The 25,953-nt window shown below is 40.2% G+C and overlaps 1 protein-coding gene across 3 annotated transcripts in view; it reads right to left on the bottom strand.

Annotated features, from left to right (window-relative positions):
* Nucleotides 1-4,857: 4,857 nt before the first annotated feature.
* The window catches only part of Dync1i1 (dynein cytoplasmic 1 intermediate chain 1), a 313,335-nt gene continuing 292,239 nt past the window's right edge, over nucleotides 4,858-25,953 (bottom strand). For all 3 annotated transcript variants that reach the window (XM_006236026.5, XM_017592509.3, NM_019234.2), the window contains 2 exons: nucleotides 22,231-22,356; nucleotides 4,858-5,519 (listed from right to left, as the gene is read on the bottom strand). In XM_006236026.5, coding sequence (XP_006236088.1) covers nucleotides 5,409-5,519; nucleotides 22,231-22,356 — 237 coding nt within the window. In that variant the 3' untranslated portion in view covers nucleotides 4,858-5,408. The remainder of the gene's footprint in view (nucleotides 5,520-22,230; nucleotides 22,357-25,953) is intronic.

Raw genomic sequence — 25,953 nt, 5'->3', positions numbered from 1 at the left:
ATTAGGGAGCCAGATTCAAAACCGTGGTTTGGCCTTTTCAGCATTGTGAATATAGCTGTCAAAAGTTGTTGAATAAAAAAGTCAAGTGTTAGTTAATCCCGGCATTTAAGAAGCAGAGGTGTGTGGGTCTCTGACACCGGGGTAACCCTGTTTTGCATAGTGGGTGCTCGAGAAGCCTGGGCTCCATAGTGAGACTCAAAATATAAGAGGAGGGCAATCTTGTTCTGGAGAGATGAGGTAAGCATTTGCTCTTCTTGCAGAGGACCTACTCAGAGGACCTACTTTGTGGCTCACACGATCTGTGAACCTCCAGGTCTAGGTGTCTTCTGCCCACTGTAGACACCAGGCATGCACATGGTGCCTATATGCAGGCAAACACTCATACAACAATAAGTATTTTAATCATCTTTAGCTTCAAAAAGTTGATAATCAAATTCTTAATAGTTATGCATGTTATGCACTAAAATGGATAAAAAGACCATTCTTTCCCCCATGTGAAGTCTGTCTCTGATGAGGAATAGCAGGTGCATTTTATTGTTTTTGCTCTTACGTCTCTTCGAGACTATAGCTTTTCATGTTGACATTGACCTTAGGCCTTGCTGCTTTCACAGATTAAAAAGTTAATTGGAAAAATCAGTCAGTCAGAAGAATGACCTAAATGAAAGGGTGGGACTTCTGAACGAGGATTTATAAGTCCAGTGTTCCCAACAGTTGCTGCAGAGGCTCTGGGACTGGTTGTGTGTTTCTAAGAATGAGGAGACCCATGAACTTGAGTGTGGTCATGAAGGTCATTCAGGATAAGACCGTAGAGGACCCGGTTTGATTGTGAGATGTTCCCCAGAGGGTCATGTGTGCAAACACTTGGTTACCAGCTGGCAGTGCTGCTTTGGAAGGTTGTAGAAACTTCATGAGTGGGAGAGGCTCTGGCGGAGGTGGGTATTGAAGCCGGCCATGAGTTTGGATAGCTGGCCCCACTTCCTGTCTAGTCTTTACTTCCTGATTGCAGACCACGTGACTAGGCACCTCATACTTCAGCCACCATTCCTTCCGTGTCATGGACTGTGTCTCTTCGACCAGGGGCTAAAATAAACCTCTTCTCAGGTTGCTTTGCTCAGTTGTTTCATCATATCAAGGAAAAATGTAACAACACCCTAGGTCAAAGTCAAACCACCTAGGTATATAGACTGTTATAAGGATTTGGACCTTCCCACTGTGTATTCTGGCGACTCCTGTGTTTGAGCAACTCAGCCCTTGTAGCTATTTTGAAAAGAGATGGACTGGAGGGGTGGCTGCTACTGCAGAAACTATGATAGAGCCTGAGCGAGGTAGGCTGGCTGTAGGCACAGGAACTCCTGGCCCTTTCTCCACCCACTCAAACTGGTTTGAATGTGAAATTGCCCCCGTAGAGTCATGTTTGCGGATGACAGGTTATACAGCCCAAATCTCTGGTCTATGGAAAGATTTTTTTCTATGTACTGTCTTTCAAAGTCCAGGAGATGGCTTTAATAAGTGACTGTCATCCATGTCTGACTTCCTCACATGAATTGAGCCAACCTATATTTACACCAAGCTCTGATGTGTTTCCTGTTTTTTTTCTGCTGGTCATACAGAACTTTCCCTACCCCAACACATGACCGTGTATGCAAGCACGGGGGAGGGAGGCTGGTGGAATTCTGTTGGGCGACATTGGGCTCCTAGACTACTATCTTGTACAACTTACTCAAACTCTTTGATTGTGATCACAATTTCTTTTTCTTTTTTAAATTTTTTTTAAATATTTTATTTTATGTGAGTACACTGTTGCTGTCTTCATGCACACCAGAAGAGGGCATCAGATCTCATCACAGATGGTTCTGATCCACCATGTGGTTGCTGGGAGTTGAACTCAGGACCCCTAGGAAGAGCAGCTCTTAACCACTGAGCCATCTCTCCAGCCCGTGATCACAATTTCTATACTGCAAATGGCTCCTAACTCTTTATAACTGTGATCTAGTGGGGCCAATACAGCTTAACTTACAGTAGAACATCTAAATGCATGGCATATTCATGTCTTATGGCAAAGGAATCCTTTCCTACAGAACCTGGAGCTGACAATGGATGCTATTACAACAGTGTCATGTTTTCTCTCCTCATCATTCATGTTTGCATCATTAACATCTGTGGCTAAATTGCCCAAGCTCAGCGCTCCTTGTACTAAAACCTAAGGCAAAGTCCACACCCCCACCCCAGTTTTTTGTCCACCAAAAGCCTTGGCTTCTACTTAGCATGTGGATAACAGATATGGAATGTGCTGGCTTTGAAGCCCCAAATAGCCTACACCACATGCTGGGTTTTCTTCTACATGTTGAGAGCTTTAAATATGAGCATTTTCTCTTTTACATTGGAGGAAATATCAGCATGCTCCTAACCACTGGGAGGGTTGAAGATCCCAAAGAAGTTCACTGAAGTAGCAGGTTCCTAAATCTTCTTTGAATTCATCTCTTAGCTTCACATTACCAGTGACATGTGACAGTCTGTTGATACTCAATGAGATTTAGGACTACCTAGGGGACACACGCCTGGGTAACAGTGTTCCCAGAGAGGGTCAACTGAGGAAGGAAGACCTACCCTCAAAGTAGGTAGCATCTTCCAACATGAAGCCTAGCTAGAGAGGGATCTGAGGAAAAAGCAGTGAGCATTCTGCTCAGATCAGTCACAGACATAAAATTCGCACTCCTTCGGATTCCTAATGGAACTCATTACTCTAGGGAGTTCCAGAATATCAGTGCTGGATTGGGACGGCTGAGGAACTTGGCTTCTTGGATTAAGTGGCTATTGAATTCACTGCTGCAAGGACAGACATTGTTCAGCCAAATAAGCCCATTATCATGTGTCAGAGGGGGCAGCTATTAGTTGTGCTTGGTTTTCTGTTCTTGTTGTTTTAGATTTTTTTTTATTTCTTTATTTGTTTTTGTTGTTTGGATATTTGTATCTGTTCCATTGTTTGTTTGTTTGTTTTTGAGACAGGGTCTCTTTTCATTGCCTTGGCCTAGAAACTCACTATATAGACCAGGCTGGCCTCAGACTCAAAGAGATCTATCTGCCTGACACTATCCCCTGAATGCTGGGATTAAGGCTGTGTGCCATCATGCCCAGCCTAGCACTTTAGATTAACATTTTAGATTAGGTTCTCACAGATATGGAGCAAAGACCCACCTTGAATATCACTCTCCTCATAATGTCCCCTTATTCTGTCAATCACATGACATCAATACCAACTCAACAGGGGTCTGAGGATGAGAGAGAGGCTGGCTGTCTCAGGAGATCAATAAGGACTTTAACAAATGTGCTTCTCAGAAGTGACTCTGACTTGCCTTTCACAGGCTTCTTTCATGAAAACCTTCAGAGACTGGTCTTCAATCACAACCTAGACTTTTGATTTACTTTTAATGATGGTTTAGTGTATGCCTGAGAGCTTTTGTCCAACTTTTTTTTTTTACTAGATTTCTTTTAGAATTTAAACTTTACATTTATTTGTTTGTATGTGTGCTTGTGAGTGCGTGTGTGCTTGTGTGTGTGTGTGTGTGTGTGTGTGTGTGTGTGTGTGTGTGTGTGTTTGGCATGTGGAGGTCAGAAGACAACATGTGGGAGTCAGTTCTCTCCTTCCACTGTTTGAGTCCTGATGGACCTCTCAGGTCACAAGATTTTACTAAAATTGTTTTTAGATACATTTTTGTCTTGGGCCTCATCACATTGTCATAAAGGCATTTTGGCTTAGCTTTGCATAAATACACTGACATGTTTTCCTAGAATCTAAAGAGCCATCCCTATATTGCTAAGTTAAAACTTCCCCCTTTAACAAAACGGAAAATTTGCTGACATTTTCAAATGTTCTTCATACTTCTACCCACTGAGTTTAAGTACACATACACGAAGACATTCATTTTTATCTATAAAATGTTAATTTCTGTTTGCAAGGGAATTTAATTATGTAGGTACTGTAGATTACTTGGAGGAAAATATACTATATTTTAAAAATGTTTTATAAATATATTAGTTTAAGGAACCCTTACCAAGAATGTGTGGGTGGAAGTTTTTTCTAGAATATCAAAAGCTTATTGACAAGGTAGTTTTTTAATTATTTAACCATAATTTATTTTCACTATCTCTAGCATTAAGATAACCCCGCCCACAAGTGTGATTAAAGGCACAGCCTCTAGTTCAATAGCAATTAACGTAATTTCTAGTGTGAATTTAAAAGCACACATTTGAAGAACATACTGTGTTTGTTTATCTCAACCCCTCCTTTCTTATCCTACCATTTGATACTGTTTTTTAACTTGGAGGCTTTAGTGACAGAGGCAAGGGAGTTTCTATCCCTAAACAAACAAACAAACAAATAGTAAAAACAAAACAACACACACACACACACACACACACACACATAAAGCCTTATAAAAATATATCTAGGAGTCTTGAATTAAGCCCACCAGGTTTGGCTGCCTTAAAAGTCATGTATGACCATCTCTGATCCCTTGTCAAAGCAAACCTCTGACAGGTTTTCTGCTAGGCAAAAAGTTTACCCACAGTGGTACAGACCTAGTTGGAACATTTCATTGGTAGTACTTGTGTCCTATTTAAGAACCACAGACTTTTGTAGGAATGTGCTAGCTTGGACGACAAGCATCAATGGTCAACTATATTTGAAATATTGTTAAAGTGCATAGGAATAATAAGCATTAAAATTCATTCCGCTCCCTGCAACAAACCTCTAAAGGCTTCGAGTTCTCGGCAGAACAGGCATACTGTAATTGTTACTTGGAACTTAATGTAACCTCGGCAGCAGCAGAGAAAATAAGAGTCCTCTCATTACGCACATGCTCTAAGATCGTTTATTTTAATGCTTTCAAATAAATATGTTCCATGCAGCACGTTACAATAAATAAGGAGCAGCAATGTTCTTGTAGTAAATCCATTCATAATGTGAATCACCATGTAAAACACCACATCTCAAGTCTTTGGCCCTGCACCGTATCACGAGGCACGCCACATCTGCACCCAATCATATCTGGCTTCATATGGATTTAATAGGACTACGCCAGAAGTACATGTAAGCACAAATTCAACCAGAGGTTTCCAGCTATTAAATACAGCTACCAAGTAGTTAAAAGGCAACAACTAAACCCCTAAGGGTTCCCTCCCCCATTTTGTTTCTTGAGACAGGGACACAAAGGTAGAAATGCTGTGGTGGATTTCGGGTGAGTAGGGTACATGGGGAGGATATGGGGAAACACTGCACAATATGGCACCCAAGTTGCCACGGGGACACCGATACGGAAAGGACACCAAACACTGCACAGGGGCCTTGGCTGCAGACTGAGTTCTAGAATGGAAGGATGGGAGCCACAGCGTGCAGACTGGGCTCACATTTAGGCAGCTAACTCAACCGCACCTTCCTCCTCGCTGTCAGCCCTATTGGCGCGGATCTCCACCAGGGTCCGGGCAAATCGCGTCCATTCATCATTGTGGGGAACCGCAAGCTGCAAAGCAAATCACCAGAGGAAACGATAAGCGGAGATAACCTCTTTCATCGTACAGTCTTGGGTGTCAGAACGGCTGGCCGTTCCTCACCAAAGAATGCAAAAGAAACCAAATACTGTGAGAATTAAGGAGGACCCGAAGTGTGCTGCTTAACTTACAGCTTCACTCCTTTGCAGGGACATCACTCACGGAATCCATAAAACCTTTAAAATGTGTGTTAAGTAAACAATCCCAGAGTCCACATTAAAGCACTCATAGTAAGGAGCACTCTTTGTTCTTAGGTCCTACGGTGAACTCAGCAAATAAAGATTGCATTATTAAACAAGATTTCAGAATGACTATGGCATTTTCTTTCTAGTCGAAGCTATCGATTTGTTTCCTAAAGAGCCATTAGTGAGTCGATACACATGGAGAAAAAAATAGCTTACATATGCACAGAGAGAGCCTTTCCTAGTAGAAGGCCACAGTTGAGCATTTCCAGCAGGATCTGTGTTGATGGCCATGAGTAACTGCAGGACTAATTAGCATTGACCTGGGGTTCTAATCTAAGTACTTTACATATATTAACTCATACCTCATAGCAGTCATAGGAGGGGTGAAATTTACCCTGTTCATGTAAGGAAATTATTTCCATTTTATAGAATGGGAAGGAGGATGTAGGGATTGGGGCATTGGGGAGCGGGGTGGGCGGGGTGGGCGGGGTGGGCGGGGTGGGCGGGGAGATCTTACTAGGACTACAAAACCAGCCAAGTACCCTTATCAATGTTATGTGATTTCAGCACTGAATCAATAAGCTATATTGATTTGCCAAAGAAAGAGATCTATGAAACTTCCCAGGTGTTGTCTTCTGTGTACAATTCAATGAAGAGGAATTAGCATGCCCTTGCCTGGAAATTTTCACCTAAGAATTTTTCTTAGCTGTCCTAAAGATGATGATTGCAGTACATAGCATCCCAAATGAATTGTTTAAAGATAACAGAAATGTGTTTGAAATAGGAAAAAAAAATTATTTGAAGATGAAAAGCAGGACTGAGAAGGATGCTGAAGTAGTTCATGTGCAATGAAATTGATTTAGACATTGTAGGGATTATCCCGGTGTTTCACCCTATAAAATGGTATGATCAAGCCGTCTACATACTAGGACCACACATGGTATCCATATATATCCCATATACACTAAGGACATAATCAACTCAATCAATACCCATTATTAAAGGTAAAAAAAAAAGAGGAAGAATAAAGTAAGGGTTTAAATTAGGTCTATAGCTAGAAAATCACCCACTACAGACAGCTGGATGATTAGAATATTTAAACCTTTATTAGAGGAAATGATAGTCTCAGAAACTATCTGTCCATGAAAACTTCCTGAAGAGTGGCACTGCCATTCTATAAAGTATGTCCTTAAGTGACTTCTAGTACTAAGGTCAAACGTTTCAAAACTATAATTCTTGAAATGATGTACAGGTGGGGAAGTGTTCCAGTCCATTTTCAGAAACGCTTCTCCAGTGAGAGTTTTCATTCAAACATAGGAGTACATTTTGGAATAGCGAAATAGAGACACTTCCCTAGTTATTGAAATGAATCTAAATTTCTCTTGCAGCAATGACACAAATTCACAATAATACTGAGTGACATCATTACTCATAGCTCAGACCACTTTCCTGACGTGGGATCTTCTCTTAGACTCCACCAATCTTCATTTTTGTCTTCCATTTTAGATAATACTGCCCCGGGGAAACGTGACATCCCGAAATAAAAGACTCAAAATAGCTAACCAAAAGTATAAGCAGGCAACAGGGTTGGTATAATTTATGTGAAAGAACAGCTCCATTTTTCCTTCCTTTCTCTCAGTACCTGTGCAAATATTTCCAAAACGAACAATGTAATAAAAGCTGGAGGAGCGATAAGAACTCAATGAAGAGAACATTAATGTTTTTCTCAGAAAATAAAGCTAAGGAGAGATAGAAAACTACAGCACCTCAGACCTCTGTACGACATTAAACACTTAGAGAAGGGACCTGGAGAACCCAACAGCACATTGCTCACAAACACATGAGGCATCCCATAAGCACAAGACTATACTCTATTTTTCATGTGTAAAAATAAGTTAACATTTGATGGCCTGTGCAACATCTTATTGAGAGCACTGTGTAGGATTTATGTCCAGAACAGGAAAATAGGCCCATGCTTTCACATTGTTTCATGTAGTAACACTAGCAAGATGGCTAAGAAATGACCTTTATTTAGATTCTGGGACATCAAGTTCAAATAGTGGCCAGATGCAGGTTGAAATTGGTAACCATGTGTGCTATAAATCCACATCTCTTACTGTATAAAAACTAAATTTTCTCAAACCTAAATGTTCCTACTAAACAAAATTATCCTAGCAATTAAACTATGTTTGACCTCCGTCTTTCACGGAACTGAAACTAACATTAAACACTTTAGTACTAAAACATGATTTTAAATATGAAGATTTGTCCTCACAGACATTTAAATACGAAGATTATGCCTAAGGCATTTTTTTACAGTTTTCGAATAGATTCTGTCCTCTTTCTAATATGCTAATATTTTGTGTAAAATCAACCACACACACACACACATTAAGCTTGAAAAATATCCGAATTCATTCTGTCAGATGTTTTCCTTCCTGAAATGTACATTATAAAACTATTAATTTGCTTTATTTACATCAGATTCTGGAACAGAAAGGACAGCAACACAATTGCTTCTCGAAACTAGAAATCCGTTTCCCTAGCTCATCCAGCTACACCTTCTCATCCAGTTGACTGTAAAAATAACCCCAGCGTGAATACAGCACTGTTAGCTATACAAGCTACACAGCAGACTGCTCCGTTTTTAGAACGAAACGTCACATCAGGAAGCACTCTAAGTATAATCTTAGCTCAAATGTGCGAATGTATATTAACAGGCCGGTTTCCACAGCTGAACTAATAATTGTTGGCATCTGAGTTACTTGTAGGTGAGACCAAACAGGTGCCCCACAAACAGGATGGCCACTCTTGTCAGTTTCTATCTATGACTCGAAACAAAATCTGTGTGGACAGAGCTGTCTTTCTTACCCTGGGCAGTTCCCAGTCTTTCTCAAATGGGTGTTCTCAAACAGCAAGGAGGTAAGAGAACATCAATGGCGGGAGCATTTCTGACCACACCTCCCTCACTAGTTAGGAAAAGGGTTTGTTTGGATCCAGCAACAATCAGCATACACAGTATGCCAGGCCTCTTGTTAGAAGTAGAGACCAGTGAGAACCCTTTTGAAATGCGATGGCCAGGAAATGGAGGTGAAAACTAATGCTGGTTTTGGTCAGAACGAGCACCTCCTGGCATAGATTCAGAAACTGAGTATCATGAGAAGCGTGGTCTTACCGTAAGTGATGTCTCCCAGTCAGGCAGGTAGCTGAGACCCATGCCTTGTCTTCACTTTCTATCAAGGCATGCAAGGCTAAACGCAGAGCGTCCAAGCATCACTGAGGACCACTCCCCTGCCCCTTAGAAATAACTGTTTCTAATAATTCCTAAATAATTTCCACTTGTTGCATGGTTTGGGGGCTCATGACACAGAGGTAGACAGGTCTCTGAGTCAGTGGCCAACCTGGTTTACATAGTGAGTTCCAGGAAATCCTGGGCTACATAGCAAAACCTGATCTCCAAATAAATAAATAAATAAAAATTATGATGGGAAAAAATTTGCATTTCTCGTGGTGATAACTGTGATCAACTGAAAATCCGAGAGAGGCAACGGGGAGAAAACCACTTGTAGTTGAGGTAAAAGCAATGCCAGCCTTTTAGAAACCTTCTCCCGTTGGACCCACTTGGATCTGGAAACATTTTCTGCTGCAGGTTTGTCTGCTGGAGTCACACTGTAGGTCACGGAGGACTCATTTTCCACTGCTTCTCCGGGTGGAGCTCACCCATAGCCAGTCCACACTGCCTGAGAACTGCTGCCTAATTTGGGGTGGTGGTGGTGGTGGTGGTGGCGGCGGTGGGGGTGGTGCTTTGAATGCTCTAAGCATCGAGGGCTCTGATTTCTAAGATAATAAAATCTCAGCTCTAAAAGTACCCACCTTTTATAGATATGGAATAGCCCTGTTTTAACAGCCAAAGGATTGAAGGCCAAAGGTAGTTATTGAGGTAGCAATTTGACCTTAAGAAAGAGGGGAAAATGAACCTCATATTCGGTCAGGACAATAGAGTCTTACTCTTATTTCAGCCGCTGCCAATGGCCAGGCATTTAACCTCTCATTGCCTCGATTGTCAAATGGGAATGGGGACATCAGGCCGTTTATCAACAGAGACGTGGAGGGGACAGGAAAGGTAATCTGAGTGAAGAGGGACTGAGTCCGTCGTGTTGCATTCACGCCGTAAGTTGTCGTTTGGATGAAAGAGGTTCTTCAGTCTGTCTCTGAGGACTGCCTTTCCTTAAAGAATGAGTTCTGACTACCATGAAAACATTGAGAAACCCACCTTTACCCACAAGGAAAGGGAAATAAAGACAGCTAAACAGTTTCCTCAAGTCAGTTTCACAAGCCCATGTAGGGCAGGTAAGACCTCACACTCTAAAAGAGCCAGCCCTCTGTGGTAGACTGGCCGGTGGGCAAAGAGTTTTGAGTTACTCGCTAAAAGATTCTAAAGACTGCCATCTAAGATTCTTAGGGGACGAAGGGTCACACATAAAGAGCAAAAGTACAAAAAATGGTAGGAAAAAAAACAAGTCACATATGTGGGTGATTTTACTTCTCCACCCTGTTGCTGGGTCAGGGATCTGACTGGCTCAGTAGCTGCCTGTAGACTCCCGAAGGTCCTCCAAGACTGGTAAGTCTGACCATAGTGTGTCATGCCTTACAGAGAGGAGAGTAGCTGGAACTGGAGAAGAAAGCCAAGATTGGCTTTCATCCTCCTCACAGAGAGTAGAGCTAAATGAGGGTTCCTCCCTCCCTCCGTCCCTCCCCCCATGCTCCCTGTCTGGTAACTTTTTGCTGTGTGTTCTTAGGCAACCTCTCTGATCTCCCTTACTTACATGAAGGAAATTTGAGAATACGCCCAATGACTGGTAGTAACTCGAGTAAGAAAGAAACAAATAAATGCAGCGTTTGGTCCATTATAATCCCTGCTAAATAAATTATCTTATAATTTTTTCTTTTTCAATATTCATCACCCCCTACCCTATCTTCTAATTTTTCTTGGTTTTCTGTTTTTTCCTCTTCTTTTTCTCCTATTTTTCTTCTTTTCACCCATCTAGAACTGTTTTTTTTCCTTTTTCCCTTTATTTTAAAGCACTTTTTTATTTCTCCGAATATCACACACGACTACCTAAATAGTTTTTTTTTTTTAATAGCTAACTTTAGTGGGATAGCTGTAAGGTAAGAGATTGTTGTTTTGGATGATAAGAGAATTTTGTCATAGTTACTTTTTATTATTCATTAAAATGAAATTGAAAATATCTAGATAACTTCTAACTATATGTACAAATAATTTCCATACCTCTATTAATTTCATCTTTCACATATGACCAATGCATCCTAGTGCAGTTATTATTTATTTATTTATTTATTTATTTATTTATTTATTTATTTTTGTTACAGCATTTTCTGCAGCAGGATTCTACTTTTTTTCCTTAGCCTTGCCTTATAAGGCTGGATTATTGTTGGACATGCTGTACTAAAAATCAAATGATTATTTATAATCGGGGTTAAACACACAGATATCATTCATGTGCCTCTTTTTATAAGCACACAGCTAGCCACTCTGAACAGTCCTCAGTCAAGTCCCCCTCAGTTCTTAGTAAATCTAAGGATTTAGAGTTCCTAGCAGCTGATTTAAGTAGCTGAAGTAAAGACTGTCTCAAGAGTCATCCCTATACTTCATTAAACAGTTGGAATGACTCCTATGAATATTTTATGATAAAATATATCTCAGGCACTACTTATAAACTCAGGGTTGAAAAACCTTGGATAATTAAGAGGTTAGAAAAAAATATTCCATAATCTCAATTAGGTTTCTCAGTTCCATTAATCACAGCCAACAAACTAAGTGAGGTGGTCTCTAGGTTCAAGATAAATTCAAGATAAATATTTTGTGGATGTGTGGTTCATCAGTGTCTTTGTAATCTTTCAATTAAATGGAGTCATTTTAAGAAGTCCGTGGGACTATATAATATGAACCCCTGAGTCTGAACAGACAGAACGATTTCATATTCCATATCAACACCAACATGAAAGTTTTCTGCTAAAAAGGATACTGTACAAATGACCTTTTCATTTTAATGCACACTATTTTTAGTGCATTTTCAGGAACGAGGGGAGCTTATGTAGGTTTCCTCAGAATGACAGTTAAATTCCCCTGGATTCAAAAGGTTAAAACAAAACAAACCCACCGACAGTTATTAATGGCACCCAAATTCAGGAGAGCGGTAACCCACTGGCATGCAAACATGCATTTGTGTTCAGAGAAAACCTGTATTTTTTTTTTTTAAGGACAATTCCCTTTGCCACACACACAGATGAAGCAGAGTGGGAGGTAGCAGGCTCTGAAACTGCCGCACTGGAGCGGCCGGGCACACCCGCTTCACGTAAATTCAGTATTGCTGTGTTTAATTCTCAGAGAGGCGAGGCCCACGTCACTGTTAACAATGGAGGAAACCACGGACTAGAATCCCGTGCCAGAACGCAGCTACATGGATGAAGATAGACGACAGCGTTCCGCCATGAAGTAGACTGTGCAGGGAAGACTTAGCCTTTGAGGAAGCTCTAGGGAAGTCAAGAAAGCTGGACACACGCACATCTGTCCTGTAGACTGCTATTACCAGCCAGCCAATAGGTTAAAATTCCTAGAAAGGTCGTCACCTGCTTCCTAACCTTGTCCTCTCTTGTGGTGTCCATTTTTTTAATTTCTTTTCCTCTGCATACTTCAAGACCGTCTATCTTTAAATGGGTAGTTTCTTTTTACTTCATGTTTCTCAGAACAACTTTTTTAAAAATAAAATAAAAAAAAAAGAAAAACAAAACCATTTTGCCACCTAATTAACGTAAGAAATGAAAGTCAGACCTAAAAGACAAAGTAAACAGTAACAGATACTGGTCTGTCAATGGCAGTACGCCAGTAACTATGGAAGGAAATAATCAATTTTAAACAGTTGCCTTGAGAAATTAACAGTTACAATTATTCTTCATGTTAACATTTAGCCTGTAAGCAAGGGCACCAAAATCCAGAAGTGTTTACCTCTGGAGAAAACAAAGACCTAACAACCGCTGAGAAAGTACAAATTCCCCAAGACCTGGAGATGCTCTTCCTTGCACAAGTATTGAAATCATATCAGTCTCCTGTCTCCTGAAATTGTTGGATGTTATTATTTTGTCTACTCCTGGGGACAATCCATTTTTCAGCCCTAAAGATGGAGAAAGTGCTGGAAACAATGGCTGATGGACAATGACGGAAAATAAACTTTCTAAATTCCAATTGCCTCTCTTTCCACAGTACAAAAGACAGAGAGAAAGGCAGGGCAAAAACAGAAAGGGGCTGCTAGTCCAGCCCCTCTCCACATTCGCTGACTACCATGCAGCCGCCTTTTTCCTGATATTATTGACTATAGGTTTTCGAGTAAATTCCTAGCAACCACGGAATCTAAGCAGTTTTGACAAAAAGAAAGCTTATCGCTAAACACCTTAAAAACATTTACCAATGTAATAAAAGAAATGTCATTTCCTCCTACTGAATGTTTGGGCATAAAAGAAGGAGTTTTATAATGCAGTTCATGATTTATCATATCTATAGTGTCCAAGAAAAAAAAAAGGCAGCACAATGAAAGGGAAGCATTTTCCCCGACGTTGACAACTGTTTGAGTCAACTATTAGGTGTTCACTGCACTGGGCGCCAAGTCAATCTGTCTTCTAAAAGCACAGGCGAGAGGAAGACCAGGATAGTGACTGGGAGGAAGGACAAACAGTCCTTTCTAAAACTCCTTTTCTGTGCAAATACGGTCAACTTTCCTATGTCTGCCAGCACTGCCCTCAGTTTGGAGGCTGCATTCTGAACCCATTGTACAATTAAGCTTCTGATTACACTCCCCCACAGACTTCACCCCGAGACTCGTCCTCATTACGTGACGGACTCTGTGTTGGACATGGGGCACCTGCTTTAACAGACAAGGATGTGTCTTTGGGTGTTTCTATGGACTCAGTTCTCCAAAGGTTATGATTCTTTACTGATTTATTTGGTAGACATTCTAGTCTCTATGCTATTAGATACTAGGAGGTGGTCAATTTCTATTCAAGAGAGCTTAATGCCAAGGTCAATAAGAATAAAAGATTTAACCTAAATGTTGGGAAATGACTACCTTGTCATCAGGAGAAACCTTAGGAGTGGGTTACTGATCTGTTTAGTCTACCTCCTAGGTAAAGGGGCAACTTTTTTTTCTGTGATATCAGAAGACTGGATATTATTTAAATGATACATAATTAATATATTTCAAATAAGCAATCTAAGTTGTGATAACTGATATTGTAGAAAACAAGTCTTCCTTGACAATGGAATATAATGAGTCATTTCTTCTTCCTCATTTGCAAGTCCAACTTACGTGTCATACATGCATTTGTACATAAACATACATAAGCAGATATTTGATTTCATATTTTAGATATGCCAACACACACAGAGACAGATATACACAGACAGACAGACAGACAGACACACACACACACACACACACACACACACACACACACACACACCTCTGCTGACCAGGAAAATCTCTATTCCTTATAGGCACAACTTTATCCTGAGCTTTATATGATGTGATTTGAGGCAACTGCTCTCGTTGACCCTTTTCTGAGACAAAATTTAACAGGTTTGGTGTCAGCGGTGACACACGCCTTTAATCCCAGCACAGAGAAGCAAAGGCAGACAGATCTCTGTGAATTTGCAGCCAGCCTGGTCTACAGGGCAAGTTCCAGGACAGCTGAGCTACACAAGAAAACCCTGCCTAGAAAAATCAAAACAAACAAACAAACTAACCAACAAAAAACCAACCCCCAAAACCAACCAGCCAAACAAATAAAACAAAAAACAAACAACAAGAAGTTTTGAAATTATAGAACTCATACAATTTATCAATCCTAAAATGTTTAACCTAAAGGCAACTGCATTCAAACAACCACCAAAGGCAAGTCATAGAGATGGGTACGTGTCAGGCTGCCTCTGTTCAGGAGGTATATATACTCATAGGCCATATCTACTACAGCAATGTTGGAAAGTACTATACCCATTTTAGCTTGTTTTGTATAAACTTAACATTAGGGCTTCCTTTCCACTTCATCAACCACTTGCAAAACATTAAAGTTGTAAGTATTTTTGTATCTATTTTGAAAAAAAAATACGTTTGAAAGGGTATTAATACCATAAGTCCATTTTTATAAACCAATGCTACCTCAATAAGCACACTATTTATACAGTAATTTATCTAATCATGATGGTAGTCTTTTACATATATAATTATCAAATGGAAGCTGCTGCTACCACACTGACTATAAAATAAGTAATTTTATTGGAATCAATCGTGCCTTTTCTTTTCTTCTCTAAATTGCGCACTTTTCGCAGGAGAAATCAAGTTAATACTAAAATTATAATTACACATTATTTTACTCCAATTATTTTAAATACGTTTAACTTACTATGACAAAGAAGTAAATTAATATACTGATTCAGAGTGGCTGCTTTCCTGTAATGGTGTTTATTCCTGTCACCAATTTCCCACACAAATATGCTTTTGTGTACGCTGCCTTCACCGCATGGCTCTGTGGCTCTCACCCTAAAAATGTATGAGAAACCTAAAAAGCTCAACCACAAATCCCAGCGTTTGTCTGCATCGTCAACTGCGTAGACGCCACAGACAGAGTTTGGTGTTTAGAATGTCAGCCTTTATCTGGGTGCTTGGCACCATGGAAGAAACGGTCCCTGTCTTTAACTCTCTTACTGAGAAGGGAAAAACCAAAGGAAGTGTTCAGCTAAAGAAGCTAAAATTGTTTCTCCATCAACAAAGGCAGAACTTTCGATGGTCCTGCTAGCAAGTAGCAGGCACACTTTCCTAATGAGAAACACCAGTGCCTGGGACGGTCACAACCAGATGTTGCTAAGTGACACTAGCCCGGCCCTGCTCCCGGAAACTGCTAAAGCTGAGCTGTCACCAAAGTTCTTCTCGAGCTGGGGGACGAGAGCAACCGCACGGCTACCTCCATACACAGTTTTGTCGCGAGGGAACTCTTGTCTGACTTAATACCCAGGTTTCAGTTTAACTTTCTACTCGGGCGTTCTGTCTACCCAATTCCCAAGGAGAGCAGTTATTCATACAAAGACCTAGGCTTCTTTAGAGAATAATGTACTGCCTGTCCTGCTGGAAACTGTGAAGAGCAAACAATTACTGCTTCGTATAATCCACTGGAAAAAAAATCTATAAATATACTTTGTTGATTTTGTGTCACTCAATCCCCTGGTAGCAGTGCTGTCTACCCGGTTTTACTCTACGGAATGAATGTTCCTTAGGATAAACGGCAAGAGAAACGGCTCCTGGAATTTCTTTTTTATTCCTATTCTTGCCGGCTGCGCAAAACTCGGAAAAACAATATTTTTGTTTTGTTTTGTTTCATTCTAAGCACTTAGCCACTGAGCTATATCCCAAGCCCTGGAGGTTTTTTTTTTTTAAATAGTTTTTACATGTAACACCTTGGTCACTATTTTAAAGTTCATAGCCTGGGTCATTTTTCTCCTTGGGATTCTGAATAAACTTTTGAATCTACCTTTTCACTTCCATTTTAAAATCTTAAAAACAGATACTTAAAGTCACATTTTATTTTATTTTATTTTTTTTAGCAATAACATTTGATGTAACATATTCGCCGGCATTTTCCATCCCGAGAGCCTTTTATTTCGTTTATATGTTGACAAATGCATTGCATCCATTGAGATTTGTAATGCTAGAACTGCTGTCCTTCTGGCCCATGAGTGGTCATACCAAACGAGTTATCTGTGTTACCAAAGTTAAGAGTTTAAACTTAAAGACGTGTGCATGTGTCTGCTTATTAATTGTTCAGTGGGTCAGGCAAACACAGTTAAGGTGATAAGATTTACCCTCCGCATACATCACAGCTTTTAGGTGATAATTTTATTTTGCAAATCCTCCTTTAAGCTGAAAATGGTTTTGATATTTTGTCATGTGTTCAGTGTAAAAATGTAATCGGGGATTGGAAAGCTGCAGGTATTTATCAGGACTGAAAACGAAGTCTTCCCTGGAAGAGGTTAATGGAAAAAGAAATAATAGGAGGTGGAAGATAAACGGCTTCTTTGAGAAGCAGAGCTGCAAACAGCCTCCTAACTAATTCAGATAAGCAGCCAACATAGTCGTTAGGGGATATTTGTGACAGCCGCGTCCGTGTGACTGCACTGAAGCATTCATAATGACAACGGGCTTTCCATAAAACACATCTCCAAGAAAGACAGGTAGATAGGCTGACTATCAATCACGAGGACACGGCAATAACTCTATACACACCGGCCCATGCGCAGTGAAAAGTCCGTTGTGTATATATGTAGCAAAGCTTGCTAGTCAGAAAAGGAACCATGGTAGCTAAGTAATTTTTATTTTGAAATCTTTAAGGTACGTGCATTCACACAGCATTTGAAACAAACCGACAAAACTGAACAAACGCCAGCAGTTCTCAACAGAGTTCTACGAGTGTGTTCTAATCAGAATACATCTGAGGTTATAGTTAGGCCTGGTTTGTGGCTTATTATTTCACTCATGTCTTAATTAGTTGAGTGAGAGCCTACAGTGCGTGCGTCATGTATCTTGTACTGTAGAAATTTCTCAAGATGTAGGGTCAAAGGCTAGGCTCTTTTTTTTTTTTTAAATGGATCTACTTTTCTTTTATTCAGGTGTGTGTGTGTGTGTGTGTGTGTGTGTGTGTGTGTGTGTGTGTGTGTCTATGTGTGTGTGTGCAGTTGCTCTAAGAGGCCCGAAGAGGGCATTGGACCCTCTGGACTTGCATGCAGTCGCGAGCAGTCTGATATCGATGTTCAGAACTGAACTCGGGTCCTGTGAAAGAGCAGCAAGCATCCTTCACTGCTGAGCCGGCTTCTTCATCCTTTGTTCTAGATTTCAGAAATTTTAAATGATGCGTGCAACCACTCTCTTTTTAAGTGATTTTTGAAAGCGCAAATAGAATAAAAATTACAACCAAATAGTAAAGGGGGGGGGCGTCTTTGTCTTACACTAGATTTGCGTAGTTTCTATTTATGCTAATGGAAGTTAAACACCTGTTCTGTGAAGGAAATAGGCCCCTATCTGTGAAAATAAATAGATTTCCAGACACAATGCTGAAATCAAACAAGCAAGAATGCGTGCTATACAAACACAGCATCCAGTAGCCTGAAAACATGCCTGGTTTACGTTTTACTTTCCCAGTTACAGACCCTGAGAGATTACTCACACTTAGGCCATTTAAATGTAACAAAGAGTAAAGAAGTTGGGGGGCTGGGCAGACAAATTCAACTTGTTGATTTCAGTGAGCTCCTACACAACCCTCTGTTGACCTCTTCACAAGTCCTTAGTAAATTGCATCAGCATCTGGATCTGAGCCACCTCTGTCAACCTAAGGATAATTGTATGTAATAGAGAAGGACACTATCATTGGGGTTCTGAGCTGGGACTCCCAGAAGCAGCTGCAGCCTCAGCTGGGGTAGAAGAGGCACATGATTGTTAGCAACTTGGTGACACTAGAGTCCCTCTGTGCAGTGACCTTCTTACCTAGACCAAAATGCAGATGTCTCAAAGGTGTTGACAGAAAGTTACAATGGTGAGAATGGGGACAGTTTGTCCCATTCTGCTTCATCTAGTGAAGCACGAATCAAAGAAAAATTTCCAAACAAACAGTATATGTTAAATTAAATTATGATAGAATGTGAATGAGGTTTTGGGCAGGTATCATAAAACCCTACCTTGGCTATAAGCACTACACGTATGCACCATTTGAGACTTATAATCTAGAACCTTATAATTTAAGAAGTAGGTAACAGAGTGAAGGAGCACGAACTCTATTGAATCACATTTCTAGAGATTTCTCTTTGTTTTTTCCCAACGATAAAGGACAGGGCCAAAATACTTTATTTCTTATTTGTTTTACCGTCAATTTTCTTAGGGACAGAACAGACCATATAACATGCAGAGCCTATTACAGAATAAAAATAAGGAGCCTCTTGCTGACAACTGTTTACAAACTGCCAGACGACGACAATAGAATATTGGGCTCTACTCAGAGCTCCAAGACACCAGACCCTGTGAAACCTTACCAGTCACACACCAGTGTAGCTGGCTTCACAAGAAGAACAAGATCTTAGCAAAAAGGCAGCAGCTGCCTTCTTCCTCCAGTCTCACAGAGGTCTCAAGCCAATAACAACGGAAAGACAGATGTGAGAGGGCTTCTCACAGTCAGACATATCTTCAGTTTACTGAGGTCTCAAGGCCAGCAGATGAACATTGAGGATTCTGGAAACTACCATTTCATTGGTACACAGACTACATTTTAAGAGTTATTGAGAAATGTTTTAATATTTTTCTATTAAGGCCTTCCAAAGGCCAGCATGACCCTGGTGAGGAATTCAACTCTAACGAGGACCAGACGACTCATCTTGGATGTTGATCATAGTATCACAGCCCGCTGACAATTTGGTTCTTGATGCTATACATTTTTCTTCCTCCTCTATATTTCTTACTATTTAAATGGCATCCTGCTCAGACACTCTTCCTCTCACCAGCCTGTACCAGCCTACGGTCTGACCTCTAATTCTCAACAGGCCAGCGTGTCTTGAAAGCACCCCTAAGATGGCTTTCCACAGTAGCAGCACATCAGAAGTCTGGGAAGGCACTGTTGGGAGAGTATCCCTTTATTCTATGTTCAGTGATATTTTGTCAGTTCCAGACAAGTGATATAACAGGAATTTCAGTAATGGCGGCGGCTGCCCAGGGTATATCTACCATCTCTAAGAAGTGAGTTTCAGTTAGCCTCAACTGTAAGACTTCGTTTTCGCTCTCAGTACTTGGCATCCTGACTTCGACTCAGTATAGGGACCTTCAGAGGTTTAAAGAAAGTTACAGAGGTCAGCAAGGAGAAATGGCAATGACTTTCCTTATCTCCAAAAAATGTAAGATACTTTACAGAAACATTTTGGAGGGGGAAAAATGATAGTTAGTCTAAATGACATTGTTAAGTCTAAGCTAACCAGCGCTTTGTGTATGCTCAAACAATATAGGAAGGATTGTTCAAGTGTTGAAGCCTGGTTTTCACTTATTCAGTGAAGGGCTAAAGATTGTAACATTACCTACGCTCAATAAAATGGTATATTCCCCCTTTCCTCTCCTCGTGGTGAATTGGTAAGGATAAACAACCCTACAAATTGTTTGGCCTATTATATGTCACCAAGATTTTTCTATAGCCTGTCTAGACTCCAGACAATAGGCGAGACTGGCCTCTAGCTGCAGACATTTCTGTAGCCTGTAATATCACTTAGAAAAGCAAGGGCAATAATACAGAAATGAAAACCAGCCTGGGCTACGGTGACAGCAGACATATGAGCAGAGCAACACTTCACAATTCAGAGATGATGATAGTGCCCTAGCAAGAAGCTGAGCGGCTGTACGTATCAGCCCGAGAAACTTTTGTAAAATCACATATACTCCCCAGAAAGAGTCATAGTCCAGTCATTGTGGGCATAAGCTATCCATGAACCTCATTGCAGAAAATGATGTCGATGTTAGGCTGATTCTTTTCTTATCTGAGATGTGTCTACATGTCTATGTTATATTCAATAAACACAGAGGTCTTTCAGGAGGCCATTATAAGATAAATCAGATTGTTATACAAGTAATGTGTGTTGCCTAAAGAGAGTTAATGGACAGTGTGTGTTTGAGTGAGACAGAGAAGAGGTTTAATAGTTCGTCTATTGTCTGCTCTTTCTTGGCAATTTTCACTTTTATCCACCCGCCATAGTTGTTATCAAGAAAGGAAAGAAAGAACACACAAGAGATAAAAAGAAATCCTGTTTAATTTTTCTTTGTTCTCTACTCTCTCTCCTCTATCTCCTCTCCCCTCTCCCCTCTTCCCTCGCTCTCTCCTCTCTCCTCTCCCCTCTCCTCTCTCTCCTCTCCCTCTCCCCTCTCCCCCTCCTCATGTTTTAGGAAAGAGCTCAACAATAAATATTGGTTTTGTTGTTCAGTCTTCTCTGGGTGAAGACCATGAAGAAGTACATCAAATATAAAGAAACCTCACGGCAGAAAATATGGCCAGAAAATCATGGGTAATAAATACTTTTGGCTCAAATGGCATTCTCTTTCCAAAGCTTCAAACTGTGGGGCACCTGGCCATCTGGATCGTCACCATGTAGTCCAGTGTTGGTTGTCTCTGCCACTTTGCCTATCTTAACTGGTGGCATCAGGAATAACCAGGGCAAGGGAAGACAGTGTAAGTACAGGGTAGCCAAGAGGTGCTTAAGTGTTTTATTTAGCATTTTGGATGCTGGGATAGAAAGCCCCATCTCTAAAGTTATTCAGTGTCTATACCCAGCTGAAATCTGAAAACATCATTTAGCTTGTTGCAACATAATGAGCTACAGAACAGCACATTATATAGAGTGCCATCAGAAAATCCTCCGCGGAACAACCAGCCAGGATTGTTGAAGTCCCATGATGCTGACTGGGGAAACTGGGAAGAATCCTTCTCAGTGAGATCAGCTAAGCTAGCCTACCAGGTAGTCAATCACAGAGTGCTTCCCTAGCCTAGCACACTATGCTTACAAATGTGGTCTATTTTCTCTCCAGAATGCAAATGTTCTATTCAAATTATGCCTAAGTAACTTTACACAACACTTTCCAGTTATTTTCTCGTATTTTCTTTGTGTTTAAGAGAAAAACAAAACAAAAACAAAAACATAAAAAAAACTTAACCTTACTAGAAATCAAGGTTTTTTTTAAGTCAACACTTTCTCAAGAGTAAAAGAAAAGCGATTTAAACAGCACAATCGATCAGCACTGGAAAAGTAAAAACAGGACACAAATTCAGAATTTTTCTGGTGTAAAATGTGTATTATTTTTTACATTGATGCATGCCATGACGTTCTCTTTCTATCATTTTACATGTCATACAGTAAGGCATACCAAAAGAGGCATAGGTCCTACACGATAATGTCATAAATGTCAAAAATGCTATAAAATTTGATTCATCTCAGTCTTCTTAGTTGGAGACACCGTACTTAAATAGTATGATTTTGAATCAGCATACTAAGTACGATTTCACTTTCTCAGAGTAAATGGTAAATTTTAACTTCCGTTTTAACAGGCTGAGTTAGTTTGGCCAGCTTTAGTTGCATGAAAGCAATTCTTCAGCCTGGTGAGCTGGGGTTTCTACAACACAAATAGAAGGAGTTCAGATCATTAACTAAAGTGTCCTGTGCATGGAGACACGGGCCAAATTAGACCCCAAGGAGGAGTTTCCAAACTCACACTGAAGTCAATGGAAAGTTGCAAACTCAATCGAGAGGGTTCTTGTGGCTCAGAAAGCCTTGTTAATCATTTCAGCAGGTCTTTAAAGTGGAAACGCAAGCCAAACTCCTGTCCCCAAACAAAACAAAACAACAACCGCACATACGTACCTCTCCAACATCGTAGATCCAGATGCGGCCTTCTGAGTCACCTACTGCAACTTCCTTACCACCTTGTGCCCAACGAACCCGGTTTAGGGCAGAAGCCCCCTCAATAGCCACACTTGCTGTTGGCACCTGCCAAAGGGGTTATGACACAAAAAATTAATATGAATTAAATAATACTAATATTTAGTGATGTGATTTATTCTGTGGACCACAACGGCCTTCCTGTGCATGAAGCCTCTTCCACTCCCAGCCCCACCTCGAGAAAGGGTAAACGGGATTCATTGTTCTGGAATCCTACGCTCCACTGACTTAAGGAGTAGAAATGAGAAGCAGGAAAGGAAAACAGGGACACACTTTCCCACAGTCATGGAAGCCAGCAAGGGAGTATGTCTCTAGATTTTTGTCAAGTGTATGCTCCTCACAGAAGTGTGACAGCTCAATGCAATGCTTGACCATCAAATCATACGGGATATGACAGGGGAGCGGGGAAAATGTCAAATAACTTGAATCTTCACAACAAAATTAGCATGCATGCACTGATTCTTAGAGAATTATCCACCTTATCAGAAAGTGGGTGATCGGAAGGAAAGAAATATAGAGTTAAGGGGGCTAAAGAGATGGCTCAGCAGTCAAGAGCATTGGCTGCTCTTCCAAAGGGCCAGGTTCAAGTCCCAGCACCCACACGGCATTTCACAGCTACCTGTAGTTCCAGTTCCAGGAGATCTGACACCCTCACACAGATACAGATGGACATAAAACACCAATTTAAATGAAGTAAAATTATGTTGTGTACAGGTAAAAAGAGAAAAACCTGAAGAATCAATCATAAACTCTCCTTGCCTCCTTTTATCTTTCTCCCTGCAGCAATACCAAGATACGGAGAATGGTCCATAACGTTGTCACTGTCTGTGCGGAGACATCCTGTTAAAATGCAGCTATGTGTGTGACTCCTTTAATAAACATTGGAAATCCAGAACCATTGATAATTGGGCCAATAATCATTAGTACAGTAAACTGGCAGTGCTGGAATAGAACTTGCAGTCTGTCTGTCTGTCTGGCTATTTCAAGAACCTTGCTATGTGGAGGGAGGATTTTGAGTGACTCCACCCCTCTTCTGTCAGCATGTGTTACTCTTGTCTTCAAGGTTGCGAATTTATAATTGTTTAGAGCTCCCCAGCCTTCTAGAGAATGTTGATTTGGAAATGACAGCACACCATTAAGAAACAAAATGGTACACGTTGAAGGAAGATGGGAAGAAAGACGGAAGATGGCCATTGAGAGCATCTCCTGCCACTCTGAGAGACCTGTGCTCAATAAGTATGTCTCACCAACAGGGAAACATGACATGTGCTGCAACATAGCACCCGTAGCATTCAGCTAGTCACAGGGTTGAAACCATCTGTTTATGGGAAACTATTGAGCCAATCTCTATCTTTAAAATAGCAATAAAAACTCCATCATACGTAAGAATCTATGTTTAAACTTCATCTTGAAATCAATAGAAATTCTTTTCACCTGCTTAAATCATTGCATGCCAATTGTGAACAAAAACATAAAATGAAATTCCCTGGCTCATTTTTAAAAAAAAATACCCAATTTCTACAATGAAGGTCCCTGCTGAGCAGACTGGAGTCTGAACTTTTAACCAAACCTTGCAAAGAATAAAAACAATGTGAATTTAGATAGACTATAATTCTGTCAATATACTTTATTATTGCTGTGCTGGCCTAAAAACAGATCCATGATTCAGCTGCCGAAACTTCGAAGTTCATTTTTAACACTGTCTTAGAAATATCGTAAAGGATTTTTACCTTGAATAATCTAAAAGCTGAATAAAATATTTAATCTTCATAGGACAGATCTAAAAAAATTAATTTAAAAGACCCCGACGTCATGTAGATAAAACAAGGTCTAATGTGCTTCTAAAGAAATTAGTTTACTTCAAATGTAAGTAATGTAGCAAACTGAAGTCAGTTTAAAAAGATTATCCAGCTTCCTTTCCATAGCTGTTATAAGAAATAAAATATAAAAAATAAAATATGATGCCACAGCCTATGGTATATGCTAAAAATTAATGAGTACATAAAGGAAAATATATCTATTAATTTAAGTGGTTTTTGAAGTTCAAATGTGAAAATCTGTATTAAAATAATCTGCATGCTCTTTTCATGTGTCTTACTTCCAACTTTGATTTCATAAGTATTCTCATGTTTTTATGGCACAGTCATTTTAATTGCAAATACAAGATGTATATAGCATAAATTACTAAGAAGAGTCGGTCCCATCAAGGGTAAATAGTCGGTTTCTTTTGCAGAGGAGTGGGGGTGGTTGGGTGGGGACAACTTGGTTTAAAAGTATAATAATTTGAAGAACAACAAAGCAGATAGGGAACATAGGCTCCCTCAGTCTTTTAAAATCTATTTCCTAATCTGACTTAAACCTGAAAAAAAAAAAAAAGAAAGAAAGGGTTTGAAATTGTGAGGTCCTGGAAGTGAGGCTGCCTTGGTGTGCTTTTACCATGGCCGTGAAGCCAGAGCGCTTATCATAAATCTTAACTCTAAGCATGACCGGCCGTGAAGTTTTAAATGTTAACTATAAAACTACTCTGAGTTTCTCTCTTTGATACCTATAGAGAGTGAAGGCAATGTCAAGATATCACTTTGAGGGAGGGAGGGGGAGAGAGAAAGAAAGAGAGAGAGAGAGAGAGAGAGAGAGAGAGAGAGAGAGAGAGAGAGAGAGAGAGAGAGAGAGGTTATTAAGGAGGTGAGGACCACTACATCCCTTCCTATGCACCAGAGCTGGGTGTCATGAAAACATCACCTCGGCTTGGCCGGCTTTCTCATATAGCACGCTCCCGAGTCAATCTGGAAAGCGTTTTTGTTTTTTTGGTTGCTTAGAGTGAGTTTCTTCTGGCAAATAGAAGCAGTATGATTTTAATCAACGGTGATGAAAGACTTTGGGAAACCATTACAACGTAAGGTAATAGCATCTCACTATTAAACGCAATGATGTTATAAACATTTCAGCATCCCAAACGATGGGCATCTCACTCCTGCCCTCTGAGGATTTTCAAAGATACCTTCATTATGTAACTTTCTTTCCCCCACAGTCCTTGGAGGTAAAAGAAAAAAAAATGGCTGTGATGGAAATACATTTGCCTGGTGATAGCTACAGAAATATGTGCCATTAAAAGCACCCAGGCACAACACCACCTGAAGGAAATTTCCCTGTCCCCTCCCACAAAAAAAAAAACAAAAAAAACCCTAGTCTCCTGTTCTCCTCTATGTCCTCCAGCCTTAGGATCCTTAATTAAAAAGGCTGAATGACTTCCTGTCCCAAGCTCTTCAAAAGACTGGCTTTGCTTGACAGGTACCTTGTATCATGCACTCTTTACCTGCATATCTGTACCCAAACCAAAAACCAAGAAGTGATGCAGAGGCCATTTTTAGGACACATAATATTCATGAAACATGTTCCCTGTCAACAACACCAATCCTAAGGCTCTGAATTAGACCCTCAGTACTTCCCAGGGATTGAAAGAAAAGAAGCAAAGCAAATAAAATACACTTTAAAAGTAATCATTTTGTTATCAACTTTTTTCTTTTAAAGAAATAGGCATCTTTCACTCGTGAATGACTTTAAATGTGACATGTTAAAAATCCCATTTTAAAAACTGAGTTTTGCATACATGTTTCAACTTAGACACTACTGCCTTTGAGTTCAATA

This window comes from Rattus norvegicus, chromosome 4, assembly GCF_036323735.1.
Source record: "Rattus norvegicus strain BN/NHsdMcwi chromosome 4, GRCr8, whole genome shotgun sequence".
Classification (NCBI taxonomy): Eukaryota; Metazoa; Chordata; class Mammalia; order Rodentia; family Muridae; genus Rattus; species Rattus norvegicus.
Note: the sequence above shows the minus strand (reverse complement) of the source record. Positions and strands in the feature narration are given on the sequence as shown.